Source organism: Cajanus cajan, chromosome 10 (genome assembly GCF_000230855.2).
Source record: "Cajanus cajan strain Asha chromosome 10, NIPB_CcT2T_4, whole genome shotgun sequence".
In the NCBI taxonomy this organism is placed as follows: Eukaryota; Viridiplantae; Streptophyta; class Magnoliopsida; order Fabales; family Fabaceae; genus Cajanus; species Cajanus cajan.
In genome coordinates, this window is record NC_138526.1 from 44,370,724 (window position 1) to 44,384,514 (window position 13,791).

The 13,791-nt window shown below is 29.4% G+C and overlaps 2 protein-coding genes across 3 annotated transcripts; one reads left to right on the plus strand and one right to left on the minus strand.

Moving 5' to 3' along the window:
* Positions 1–4,984: 4,984 nt before the first annotated feature.
* On the plus strand, positions 4,985–6,022 carry LOC109789542 (Ubiquitin-like superfamily protein). The gene has a single exon (XM_020348521.3). The coding sequence runs from the start codon at positions 5,049–5,051 to the stop codon at positions 5,796–5,798; it is 750 nt and encodes a 249-aa protein (XP_020204110.1). The 5' UTR covers positions 4,985–5,048; the 3' UTR covers positions 5,799–6,022.
* Positions 6,023–7,119: 1,097 nt separating this feature from the next.
* APO4 (APO RNA-binding protein (DUF794)) lies at positions 7,120–10,251 on the minus strand. Of its 2 annotated transcripts, XR_002238848.3 has the most exons (4): positions 10,034–10,251; positions 9,695–9,944; positions 7,961–9,194; positions 7,120–7,310 (listed from the first exon to the last, which is right to left on the minus strand). XR_002238848.3 is itself a non-coding variant. In XM_020348529.3 (3 exons), the coding sequence occupies exons 2-3, from the start codon at positions 9,937–9,939 to the stop codon at positions 8,432–8,434; spliced, it is 1,008 nt and encodes a 335-aa protein (XP_020204118.1). In that variant the 5' UTR covers positions 9,940–9,944; positions 10,034–10,251; the 3' UTR covers positions 7,720–8,431. The 2 variants fall into 2 exon arrangements, 1 of the variants encoding a protein (XP_020204118.1); XM_020348529.3 differs by lacking the exon at positions 7,120–7,310 and having other exon boundaries at positions 7,720–9,194.
* Positions 10,252–13,791: the final 3,540 nt, after the last annotated feature.

Genomic DNA, 13,791 nt, shown 5'->3' on the forward strand with positions numbered 1-13,791 from the left:
ATTACTACCATTAACCAATAAATCATCAGTAAAAAGGCAGAATAAAAACAATTTGGACCCTCCATTCATCTGACATAAATACCACGTTTCACTAAACACTTGCTAAATTTGAGTTGAAGTAAAAACGAGTTGATACTTTAATTCCCAGCTTAAAGGGCTTGTTTTAGGTCATAATTATCCAAAAAAAGAAAAAAATCTAGATGACTCATTATTGGCTTCCTCCCTAACCACACCTCCTTGGCACTAACTCATCTAGTCTCTTGGACATCTGCCAAACACATATAATGCAGTGGAAACAATTGTACCCAAAATGAGCTTGGCAACCACTTAGACATTACCACTAAGGGCACCAAGTTGCTTAGGCATTATCACACAGGCACCAAACCGCTTAGACATTGACATACAAGCAACACACACTAACATAGCACCACCCCACATTGATTCTCCTTTAGCATACTCCTTGTCATGTCAAGCATCCTTTAATTTCTCACGTTGTAATTGTCACTTTAAATCTTTAAAAGGTTTCAAGTGTCTCCTTCTTAGTTTTAATTAGATACAACTGGGTTGTTCTACTAAATTCACCAACAAATGATATGAAGTATCGATTACCTCCAAATAAAGACACCTCAAATGTAAGAATGCACCATTGTCAACAAGTTTGTTGCTCTTATTGGCAAGCGTGATTTGAAAGAATTGAGGTTGTTTGCCAACCAAAGACACTTCACATATCTTTTTTGGTACATTAATTACAAGGAGTCCATCAATCATTTGTTTGGATCTAAGTTGAATCACATTTCTAAAATTTAGATGTTCAAACTTTAAGTGCCAAAACCAGTACTCTTCGTCTGATTCAGTAGCCTTCATGTTGATTTGAAAGGTCCTAGTTTTTTAAATAGGAACCTTTAAAATCAACCCTTTGAGCAGAATTAAACATCACAAAATCATTTTTCATAACAACAGAAAACCTTTCTCAATCAATTGTCCAATACTCAAAAGCTTGTATTTCATCCATGGTACATATAGCACTTTCTCAATAGGTGCTAATTATTCACCTTTTCTTTTAATCACAATGTTGTCAACACCTTCTGCACTTGATGTTCTATCATTTACAAATTGAACTTTGCTTCTTCTTCAAGTATCAAGATCATTCAACCATTCTTTGTGATTAGTCATATGGTTCAAACAACTAGTATCAAGGTACTGGAACTCATATTGTAAAAAATCTCCCTGGTAGGCCATGTATGCGTCATCATCTCTTCTTTTTTTTTTTTGTCTACCTTTGCCAAATCGACATTCATCTGGAAAATGGCCCCACTTTTTTTTGACAATTAAAGCACTGCACTTTTCTTTTATTGAAGCTTTTTCTTACCTTTTGTGGTTTTGGCATAGTCTCCTCACATTTTAATTTGAGGATTCAATCTTGTCATCATCCTTCAATCTATCTTAATTATGTTGGAAATATTTTGTGAAAAATGTAGAAAAGTTAGATCTTGCATACAAATTAAAATTAAAATTGAAAATAAAAAATTATCATAAAAATTCATAGAAAATAATACCTATATATAGACTTATAATCAATTTAACAAATTTCATCTACTAACAAAAACAAAATATAAAAGATAAAGTTGTAATAATAAAAAATATTCTATCTAAAATTTATTCAAAATTTAAATAAAAGAAAATCTCATAAATATAACACTCCACTTTGAGATTTATCATGATTATAAAAAATTTTAGTTTCATGAATTCCAAAACTTGATTTATGAGACATCATGTCAACAAATTGTTGCACATCGATTTCTTGAATTAAATCGTTATCATAATCATGTAATTTAACTCTTTCTTTTGTCTTTAAATATCTCTTGTTAGAATTTGTCATTTCAAATACATCTTGCATAAAAAATGTAACCAAATCTTGCATGTTAAACATTACTCTTATCAATTTTAGCAATAAAATCATGATCTTCAGCTAAATCAAATTTCAAATAAAAATTATTTTTGATCATCTGAATCTTTGCAATCTCTAAATCATGTTCATCTATGATAAAATAATAATATTCTTTGAAAGAGACTTCATATTCATTCTTTAACCTTTGTGGAAAACTAAGAAGATTTTGATAAAGAAAGTGTTTCTTTTCTATTAGCTTGCACAATTTTACCATTTTTCATCTTGACTTTCAATTCAATCGATTTGTTAAGTATCCAATTCATGTGAATTGAATTCTTGAGATGCCATAAATAAATACTCATCTTTATCATTTTTTTCTTCAATCACATTTCTCTATTTTTTAGTTGTTGTTCAAACGGATTCTTTTTTAATATGTAATACTTTTCATTATAGCCATTTTTATTGCAAAAATTATAGTGAGAAAAGGTTTATCTTTAAGTCAACAATCTTCTTCAACATGATTGGTTCTTTGGCAACAAGAACAAGGCAAAAAAAATTCCTTTTCTCAAATAACCTTCAACTTTTCCTTTGTTATTGAAAGTTTGTGACTTTCCAAAATTCCTTCCATTGTGCTTTGCTCGAAAGGCACCTTCAATAACTTCATTGCTTCTAATCGAGACTCTTTGCTCTTGTGAATGAAGCTTGTTTGTCAATCAATTCAATAATTGTGAGAGTTTGCAAATCACAATACTCTTCAATTGCAGAAATCTTAGCTTCAAATCTTTTAGACACCAAAACCATGATTTTTTTGACAACCTTATGATGTTTCACTAATAAGTCACATTTGGTTCACAATATCCATTAACTTACTAGAATAATTTTTGACAGAGTCATTATCCTTCCTTTTCATCAATTCAAATTCTCTCATTAATTCAAATTCTCTCTTCAATGTGAGAAAACCTAACAGATTTGGCTCAGCTATTGCCTTTAAATTCATCTTGAATCTTGTCCAACACCTGTTTAGGGATTTCCAAGTCCATCATTTTAGTAAAATTATGATTTGCATGTCACGCATGCAGACAAGTGGTGGCGTTATCTTTCTTTAACTTCTTCTCATAAGCTTTGATTTGTATAATGGTTAGATTTTCTCTTAAAGGTGGTGGATCAGCTTTAGAAATTACAACTTTTCATAAATCTTGAAATCCTAAATATGATAATTTTCATCATTAAACATTGAAATTACAGGTGAATTGGTGAAAGTAGACATCCTTGCACCAAAATTACTTGAACAATAAATCATTTAATTTAGCACTTAATTTCACTATGTTTAGCATTCAATAAAAAGAAATTCAATAAAAAAATTCTCACAGCTCGTAAGAAGCAAACTCTTAATACCATTGTTGAAAATATTTTATAAAAAATGTAGAATAATTGGATATTGCATACAAATTGAAGTTAAGATTGAAGATGAAAAATTATCATTAAAATTACCGTAAAAATTCATAGAAGATAATACATATGTATAGGCTTACAATCAATTTAAAATTCTTAACAAATTTCATCTACTAACAACTCTATTTGTTGAGATTATATTGAATAATTGAAAATAAAATATAAAAGATGAAACTATAACAATAAAAAAATATTCTATCTAAAATTTATTCAAAATTTAAATTAAAAAATCTCATAAATCTAAAAAATTAGAAGTTCATCTACTTTTTGTATCTATAACTATAACTCTTTTATTGGTCACTTGAGTTTGCAAAGCTTGATCAACAAATTGTTATTTCTTCTTTCATTCAATCTTTATTCATAGGCCTCCAAATGAGCCTTATAGCTTTTAAGATTCATTCTTTTAATATGATTATCTAATTGTTACTGTAATGTGGCCAAATCTTAGCTGCATTGTACATATAAAATATTTTCAATTATATTTTGATCTAGTATTTTTTTTTACAATAACCATCGTATTAGTAATGCTTCAAAACCAACCATTTTATTTTCAAGATTCTCCATCTGCAACAACTTATATTGTCTTTGCAAAGTTTGAAGTCGCACTTTCTTAACATTTTCTCGCCAATGTAAAATTTCTTTAGAATTTCACAGGCTTGTTTAGTGGTGGCAGCACCAACAATCTTGTCAAAATTTGCCACATCAACATAATGAAGCGTATACATGACTGTCTTCTTGTCTTTCTTCTGATTCTCCTTATAAACAACCTTCTGAACATCTGTTACACCCTCACTTAATTTTGGGTAGCCATCTTTCAGGAGTTTCAGCACATCCTAGTTCTTGCTATTAAGACTTGACAATTTTGCAGGAAAGTTTCCATTGGAACTCATCTAAAATTCAGACACACTACACTGATTACCAATTTGTTCGGAAAAGACCCACACATGCACATGACACAATATAAAGAGAGGAAATAAATTTTACTAGCTGTACTATATGATTATATATGACCACGCATGCTTTACTCTATTTATATTTTTTAACAATCAGTAACTAAATGCCACATATTTGGATTACAGGCAACAAGTTGGGCTGTGTAAGCATAGGTCAGAGAAGGATGTCTAGTATATAGGGATTGTTACTCGGCTTGGAACTTCTAAATTGTAGAATATGTTACGAAAATATCACCTAAATTATTGCATAATGAATGTTGACTAAAATTACAGTATTGTTCAAAAATCTCAATGTATGCTACAACAATGTATTTATCCCACAGTGACATACTGATTTTAAAATTGCAAACTTCTGATAAAACCCAATTCTAGATTTCCTTGCTTTATTTTTATATTGTTATTGCAGATTATAACAACATAGTTACTAGCTAATTTCAGAAAATACAGTTTCAAAGATATCCTTCAGAAGACACGTATATAGTCACGCGCACATACAAATATTGAGAGATGTTCTGCGTGAATTGAGCTTGAGCCCCACATTCATCAGTAAACATGTGAAATGCTCATATCTTTAACATGATTTCAACAATTTACATCCCCTTGCATGCAAAATCTCATGAGGCTAACTAATCATTGTAATTGTCTTCATAGTTTGTTACTGACACACATTGAACGTACTACTTGTGAAAATTAAAACTGCTCTAACTTTCTGCTCTTGTCTCCCTTTTTCCTGTCCAAAAACATCAGGCTTCACAATGCGAGTTGCTATTGTCACAAGAACAAACCATTTTTTCATGGAAGTGGGTAACCAAGAAACAGTTGTTGAAATCAAGAGGAAAATAGAACAAATCCATGGTGTTCCAGTGGCTTCACAAATCCTAACAGTTTCTGGGTGGGAACTATTGGATGGATTGGACATGGAAGATTACCCTATTGTGACTGAAGGCACAAAAGTTGACCTCACCATCAAACAAGTGGAGCCACATCCTAACAAAATGCAAATCACAGTAAAATTTTCAGCTAGGAAGTTCAACATTGAGGTGGACAGAACTGACACAGTTCGTAGCTTGAAGGAAAAAATTCACATCATTGATAGCACACCCATCAAAAGAATGTCACTATACTCTTCAGGTATAGAACTGGATGAAGACTTTAGAGTCTTGAGTGAGTATGGCATACGCGAATCTTCTGAGATTGTTGTGTTCCTCAAGACCATGAATCGATCAAGAGATGAACCTCCCACAAGGAAGTTGAGCTTGGTAGTGCAAACTTCCTCTAGTTTGCTTAATGCTGCCACCATTCCATTGGAGATGAGAGATGCAAGCACAGTCAATGAGTTGAAGCAGTTACTGCTAAGCAGAAAAATTCTGCCAGTTGATGACTATCTGTTTATACACAGGCAGAGGATTATGCGTGATAGTTGTAGCCTCCGGTGGCATGGAGTTGAAAATGGAGACTGTCTCTATGTTTTTAAGGGGACAGTTAGTCGTAGTGGGTATGCATGAGCTTCTTATTATAGTTGTTCTCGCATTTTTTTTAAAATTATTGTTTGTTATGTTTACAATTAAAAGCAAAGAACATTTTATATGACATGAAATTCTTGTTTTACTTGTGAGTTGTGTTTGTATGACAGAATCTGTTATCTGTTGATACCATTTGTTACTTTTACCAATTCCTGAAGTTTTAGTTGAGTTAAATGACATGATCTTTGTAGTAGACTTCACCAAGTAGGATGTCTTTGTTGTTGATGGTAAGAAATCAAATGATTTTGGTTTACCATACTTTATGAACAACGATCAATGTTTAATTAGCATCAATAATCTCGAAGAGAAAAACACCAAAGAACTTGATCAATTGAAAGTCCTTATTCATTGGATGCTTAATCGAATTTGCAAGTTTAGAATTCAAAGTTTTCTATTGAAATTGATGAAATAGATGACAAGTCATGGCTGACACAGACAACCTCAGAATAGTGACGGGCTTGCAACATTCTTCTTTTTTTTTTTTTTAAGTTAAGGCGAGTCACGTAATTTTATGGGAATCTCTCCATTCAATTGAATACAAATTACAAAATGACGTAATAAACAACACATCAGCGCTAATGCAAGTGATTCGGGAATTACGTAAACTAAAATTTCTAACTACAAACATCTTCATAATCAAAAGTAAATGCAGCCGTTCAGTTCAGGGTTTTCCCAATTTTGCTTCTTCTGCTGATGAATTTCATTTTTTTTTTTTTTGTTAGATTGATTGAAAGTCTTGAGTAAACAAATGATCAATTTTAAGTAACCACTACCATTTTAACAATTTTTAGGCTTCTCTTCTACCCAAATTATGTTTGAGAACAAAATAAAGAATCAGAGTGAAGGCAAAATAATTTCTTTTCTCATCTGTTAGGACGCAACTATAAACAAAGTGGTTTGATTTAACACACTCAGAATATTTCGTTGAGATGATACTTTAATAATATACTAAGTTACTAACATTAACATTATTTTTATTTTTTTAATTTCGGAGCTCTCATACACCTCGTCTCTTGAATTCATATTTAAGTATTATTATTCTTCCAACATGCCCAAAATAACATATATCAAGCGTTCAATAGTAAGGAAGATGAAAAGTTCAAACTTTCTTTTTCTTTTCTATATTTTTATCTCATTAAACATACCAGCTAATTTTCAGAATTGTAACTCATCAGTGTAAAACACAATAAAAATTGGAACTGATTAAATGGAAGTGATCTTATATATATATATGTATTCTTAACTACATATATATATATATATATATATATATATATATATATATATATAGAAAAGTGATTCTTTCACAGTTATATATAGGAAAATGGTTTTCGCTTAAAAAATACAAAAATTGATTCTCGAAAACCAAAACAAATAGAAGCTAAGAATAACATGAAAAACCGGGTACACTAACCCCCGATTTTTCTTTTCACTTGTAGTCACTTTTTCTTTCTCCAGACATTTTATAACATTAGTCACCGCAAGATATTATCCCTGCGCAATAATAAGAGTCAAGACAACTAGCCAATTGCCAAATCACTATGTTCTTGTCGTAAATATTTGGTTTAAAATTCCACCAATTTATTTATTTGATAGGAAATAAAAATAAAAAATAAAAAATAAAGGGAACTTGTGAATGCAACATCCATTAGGAAACATCATCCGCAAGTGCCAGCAACATACCAGAAGACTAATTATTTGACCCTTCTAAAGTGAAGGGTGAACTATAGAGGAAAAAAATGCGTAGCTATAACTATTGATTAAAAATCAAGGGAATAGACTTTAACACTATTTGCTAGACATTTGTATATGTATTTTATCAATCTGATTCCTTGATTTCAATCAGCAGTTGCAACTGACAAACTAAACTCTAGATAGTTGATACTTGATAGGAAATGAACGCTTTTGTCAAGAAACCAATCCTTCCTTTTTATATCTCAACAAAAGTGAAATTTCAGTGAAAAACTGCCATTCCAATTTTTGACAGCAATGAAATTATTACAAAAATTTACAACTATGTGGTATTTCCTTGTGAATATTTCCAGCAATTAAGGACTAATGTCTAATGATTCGTCAAGGGACAAAATTAATCAAAAGAGAAACAAAACTGAGAACTGTGTTTGGAGATTATAACATCAAATTACCTTTTCTTCCAACCTGAGGAGTGAGACCGGCCACATACATGAAGAGACTTTGACTTGCTCCCCAGAAATATGTTTTGGAGATATAAGATAGAGTTATACACTGCCAGTGTAAAGTTTTTTACATTGGCAACCAATCATATCTTTTAAAGTTACTTATTTTATTATTATTTCATTAAATAAGTAACCGACATGGTACTATTAAAAGATATGATTGGTTGTCAGTGTAAAAAAATTTTACACTGGCAATGTATAGGTGATTAACTCTATAAGATATAAGAACCGAATTTCTAGCTTGCTGTAAGAAACTGACAATTACAGCAAGAGAATAAGAGTCACATGGATCCATAATCAGATATGCCAGACAACCTAATTGCAGTGGAAAATGATGACATGTTATCAGATTTTCCCCAAAACTGTCCCTGATTGACTGCCTGATTCCGATCAGACCTACAATTCAACTTACTGTTGCTTTCAAAAGTTTGATTCTCTAGAGATCCCATAAAATTGATTATTGATAGGAGCAGACAAACCTTGCACCTTCATCATACAATTATACTTTGCAGGCACAATGGCACCAGCTTTTGAGCACAGATCCAATACAGCTGGAACACGTCCATAAAAGTCTTTCCCTTCATTCACAAGCACGGGAGGATCATGAGGCCTTCGTCTCCATACAACCTTTGGGGGCACTAAATTATCCACATTAGCCTTTATCCAAAAGTGAGCTCCTTTCCAGCTCTCATACTTGAACACCCCACAGAGCCTAGCTTTATGGCCAGACGGACCAACATGAACCTCGGAACAATATTTACAAACTTTTACTGGATAAACCAACAACAACTTCTCCACCCCTGACCTAAGAGTCTCCCATGCAGTTAATGTTTTATTAGCTATAGAGACAAGATCATTTGGTGACAAAGACTCAGTTTCGAGAATGCTTCCATTGCCAGTATCCAAGTTCCAATTACCTGAATTAAGGTTTTCATCGTGGGCATCAGCCCCTGCTTGCCAGCATAGCTCAACAACAGCAGGAATGCGATCAAAGTCAAACCTTTCGTTGTGCCTAATAACATTTTGATACATGTTGTTCAGGTGAAACGATTCTACAGGGACAAGTACATCATTCAGACCACCTTTTACCCACTCATGAACCCGATTCTTGGCACGATGCTTATAACCCCAGCAAGTTTGAATCAAATGTCCCTGCTCACCAATATATATCTCTGGACAGAATCTGTGAATGCATAAATAAGATGAGAAGATAAGAATATAGTGTTTTCAACACTTTGAGCTTACAATATAGGTAAAACATGTCCAAGTAACAAGTCCAACTACACTGGTTCAAACATTGTTCATCAGAATTAAACATTTCTAAGAGAGAAAAATAGGAAGTAAAAATGAAATGAGTTTCTTCATAAGCTAAACTTAGCTTACACATGTCAATCTGTAGAAGCTCTCTCCTATCAATTTTTTCAAAATCTTATATTTAACTTATGCATAAGCTAGTTTTAACTTAGGGAGAAGCTCATTTTTATTTCTTTTCTTATTTTTCTCAACAACTTTAGCATTCTAGAAGAAATGGGCAACCCATCCTTAATGAAGGACTACTATGAGCATTTAATTAGTTGATAATGTAAAGTCTCTACTTATTAAAATTACATACAATAAAACATGTGGCTCACCGATGGAAATTAAAATATATTCTAAACACCACAAAATAAATAAATAACTCACTTGCAAGCCATGAGGGGAAGGAACTTAAGGAGGGTGGAAACACCATGGATGAGAACATTCCTGGCTTGAAGGACCTCCTTGGCAATTGGAACCATGGCGCGAACCGGGTAAGCCTGCGCCCGTTTCTCGATTCTCTTCAGAATCATGGGGCGGAGCTTTCTCAGATCAACTTTGGTGGCGTACAAACGCCGAGGGTGCCCGGGGCACACAACACCGTGCCACAGCATCTTTCTCAGACCCTCCATCCAATCTGCAATGAAAAATACAAATTGTTTTCACAAGGGCATTTCATCGAACGCTTGGATGTCATCACAGAAACCTGTGGAAACTGGGACCTACCTCGTACGGTACAGACGAATTACAAGGAATCAAAACCCCACTCAATTTCGAATTAAGGAGTGTTTCTTAATTGACTATGGATTGATTGAACAAAATGAAGTAGCCATTTCGCGCACGATGCTTTGTTTGTATCAAAGGTTTAGCATTCGAATAGCCCTTAAACAAGAGTCTGCGACATGTCTGGTTAAAAATTTGAGAATATGTTATGATAAAAACTCATGTTTGAGCTTTAAAAAAAAAGTCCATTTACTTATAGTTTGAGTTTTAAAAAAAAAATTATTAGACACTATTTATCTAATATAATAAAAAAATAATATATATATATATATATATATCATATTATTTATAATATAATTAAATAAATAATTTTGTAATATAAAAATTAAATTATTTATATTTTTATTATATTTAAACGTTTTATTTTTAGGAGGGATTTAGTATGGAAGAAGTGAATTAAAAATTTTAAGAATCATGATTCTTGAAAATAATTAAAATATGTTTGATTACTCAAATTTTTTCTAAAAATATTTATACAGATTTTTAAAAATTAAAAATTTTCATATTTGTTTATAATAGTATATTTCTGGATATATAAATATTTTTATAAAAATATTTTTTATTAAAATAAATTCATTAAATATATTTATTTATTCAAATCTTATAACAACTACTATAAGATATTAAACTATTTTAAAAAATTAAAATTATTTAAATACAAAATTTTAAAAAATTACTACATTATAACGAAGAAGAATATAAATATATTATTTCATTTTATTAGAATAAAGAAATGTTAACAAATATCATTAAATATAGAAATAAAATAAATTTTAATTTAATAATATTATTAAAATTGATAAGACCAAAAAATAATGAGATATAAAAGAGAAAGATAGAGATATATGGGAGGGAAAGAGGCGGGAGAGGAGAAGTAAGAGTGTATGTGTGTGAGAGAGAGAGGGAGAAACAGACAAAAATAGAGAAAGAGAAACAGAAATAGAAGAAGAGAGAAAAATATGTTTTTTATTTTAGAAATGGATATTGCAATTTTTTATTTTAGAAAAAGTTGAGTTCTCAATCTATGAAAATATTTTTGTAAGAAAGTGAGATGAAAATAATTTCTAGAAAATTACATTCTTAGGAGAAAAAAATTAAATAACTACTAAATATGAAAAATCTAGATTTTTGATTTAAGATTGTTAGGAAAGTAAAAACATTTCACATACATACCAAACGCCTCCTTACATTTTTTGTTTGTACAAAATCAACAAATCAAAAATAAAAATTATAGTAGTTACATTTTTGTTTACTCTTTTCTTTCATCATTATAGTTTGTATTTAGAATATTTCATATGAGACATAGAAAATTATAGTAAAAACATGTCACATATACCAAAGGCCTCCTTACATTCTTTATTCGTACGAAAACAAAAAATTAAAAATAAAAATTATAATAATCACATCTTTGTCTACTTTCTTTTTTTTATCGTCATAGTTTGTATTTAGAATATTTCATATGAGACATAGAAAATATTTATAAGATTACTTTTTTCATTATATGCATGAGTACACAAATATATGAGTATGCATGAGTTATTTCTTAGTTAATTTTTATTTTTTTTTATTTTAAACTCTAAATTTTAATAATAATAGAGTTCTGTCAATAACAATAATAATAAAGTAAATTATTTCTTTATCATACAAATTAAAAAAAACTTATCATACAAATTAAAAAAAAAAAACCTACATGTGTATTAAAAATATAATTGTTAGTTTATTTAAAATTAAATTTATTGACATATTTATTGTTATTAATGTAAAATAGACTTTTAAATAAATTAATAAGTAATGTCAGACTTTTAAAAAGATTTAAAAAATATCATACCATGTATATAAAAAACACTTATGATAAATAATATATCAGATTTTAATTTTAATTTTAAGATTTAAGCTTTAGAATTTAGAATTTAATTTTATATAACAAATTGGATTTATACATTCAAAGTTTGATCTGACTTAGTGTATTCCTATTTTTACACATACATTTTTTTATCTATTTAGAATTGTCGGTTTAAATTTTTTAAATAAAATACAGGTTTTTTTATTAGTAAAGAAAATACCAATTTAAATACATTTTTAAGTGTGTGAAAATATATCACTATTCACTTTTAATTTATATAAGAAGTATTTTAATTTTGGAGGTGTCATCCTCTTCTACTATTTTTACTCATTAAAAATGCTAGTATTTTTACTCATAAAAATGCTAGTATTTTAAATTTTATATTTCATGTGCTAAATATTCATTAGATATAACAAAATCAACATCTATATATAAAATACTAAAGGTTGTTTTAAGAGAGAGCATTTTTTTTTTTTTTGAGGGGAAAGAGAGAGCATTTTTAGAGATTGTTTTTCAACAACAAAAAAAAAACTTTGTTCTTTTGACAAAAAGACTTTTAGTGATTTTTTAAATTTTATATCTAATTTGATTTTTATTTATCCTAATATTTTTAATATAAATTATTAACAAATAAAAATAACTTTGTATTACAATATAAATTATTCTCATAAATCTAAATTGTAATTTATATTATATATATATATATATATATATATATATATTCAAATTGTAATGACCTGTTATGATACCTAAGCTCAATGGTTCAATCACTAGCAATAAAGACATAAATTTACTATATATGATTGATATACACAAAGTACCTAGATATAAATACCATAGTACATATACATCTTTAGAAATTTAATGACAACTAAAAGCATAAAATAGAAATACACACACACACACATATATATATATATATATATATATATATATATATATATATATATATATATATATATATAATAATCTATTACTAAGTACTATGCATACATATCCCTCTCTGCTTCAGGATCACATATGCAGTGGCGGACCATCACTATGACAAGGGGGAGCCACGGCTCCCCCAAACTTTTCCAAATTTTCATATATATATATATATATATATATATATAGAGAGAGAGAGAGAGAGAGAGAGAGAGAAGGGAATACTAATATACTCCTACCTATTTTTTTGTTGAAGTATATGTTAGTAATCTATATCAAAATTTTAGGACAAAAAAATTACTCATTTATTTTAATTTGGTTAATTTGTACAAAGGATATTATAGTAATTTAATTTAATGTTAAATGAAATAAAATATTTTCTCTCTCTTATTAACTTTATTCTCTAAGTTGTTTATATTTTTTTTTATTTGTTCAGAAAGGGGAGACATCATGAGAGATGAGAGAGAAATGAGTTAAAGAAGGAATTTAATAGGAGAAAGATAAATAAGTTAGAGAAAAAATTTAATAAGAAAGAGAAGTGGGTAATTAATTTTTTATTTGTTCAGAGAGGGGAGACATCACGAGAGATGAGATGAGAGAGAAATGAGTTAAAGAAAGAATTTAATAGGAGAGAGATAAATAAGTTAGAGAAAAAAATTTAATAACAAAGAGAAGTGGGTTGGAGAAGGAATTTAATAAAAAATAGAAACGATTTAGAGAATGAAGTTAATAAGAGAGAAAAAATATTTTATTTTTATTTAAAATTAAATTAAATTACTATAATATCTTTTATATAAATTAACCAAATCAAAATAAATGAGTGATTTTTTTGTCCTAAAATTTTGGTGTAAGTTGTTAACATACTCCAACTAAAAAATAAGTAGGAGTATATTAGCATTCCTCACACACACACACATATATATATTAATAT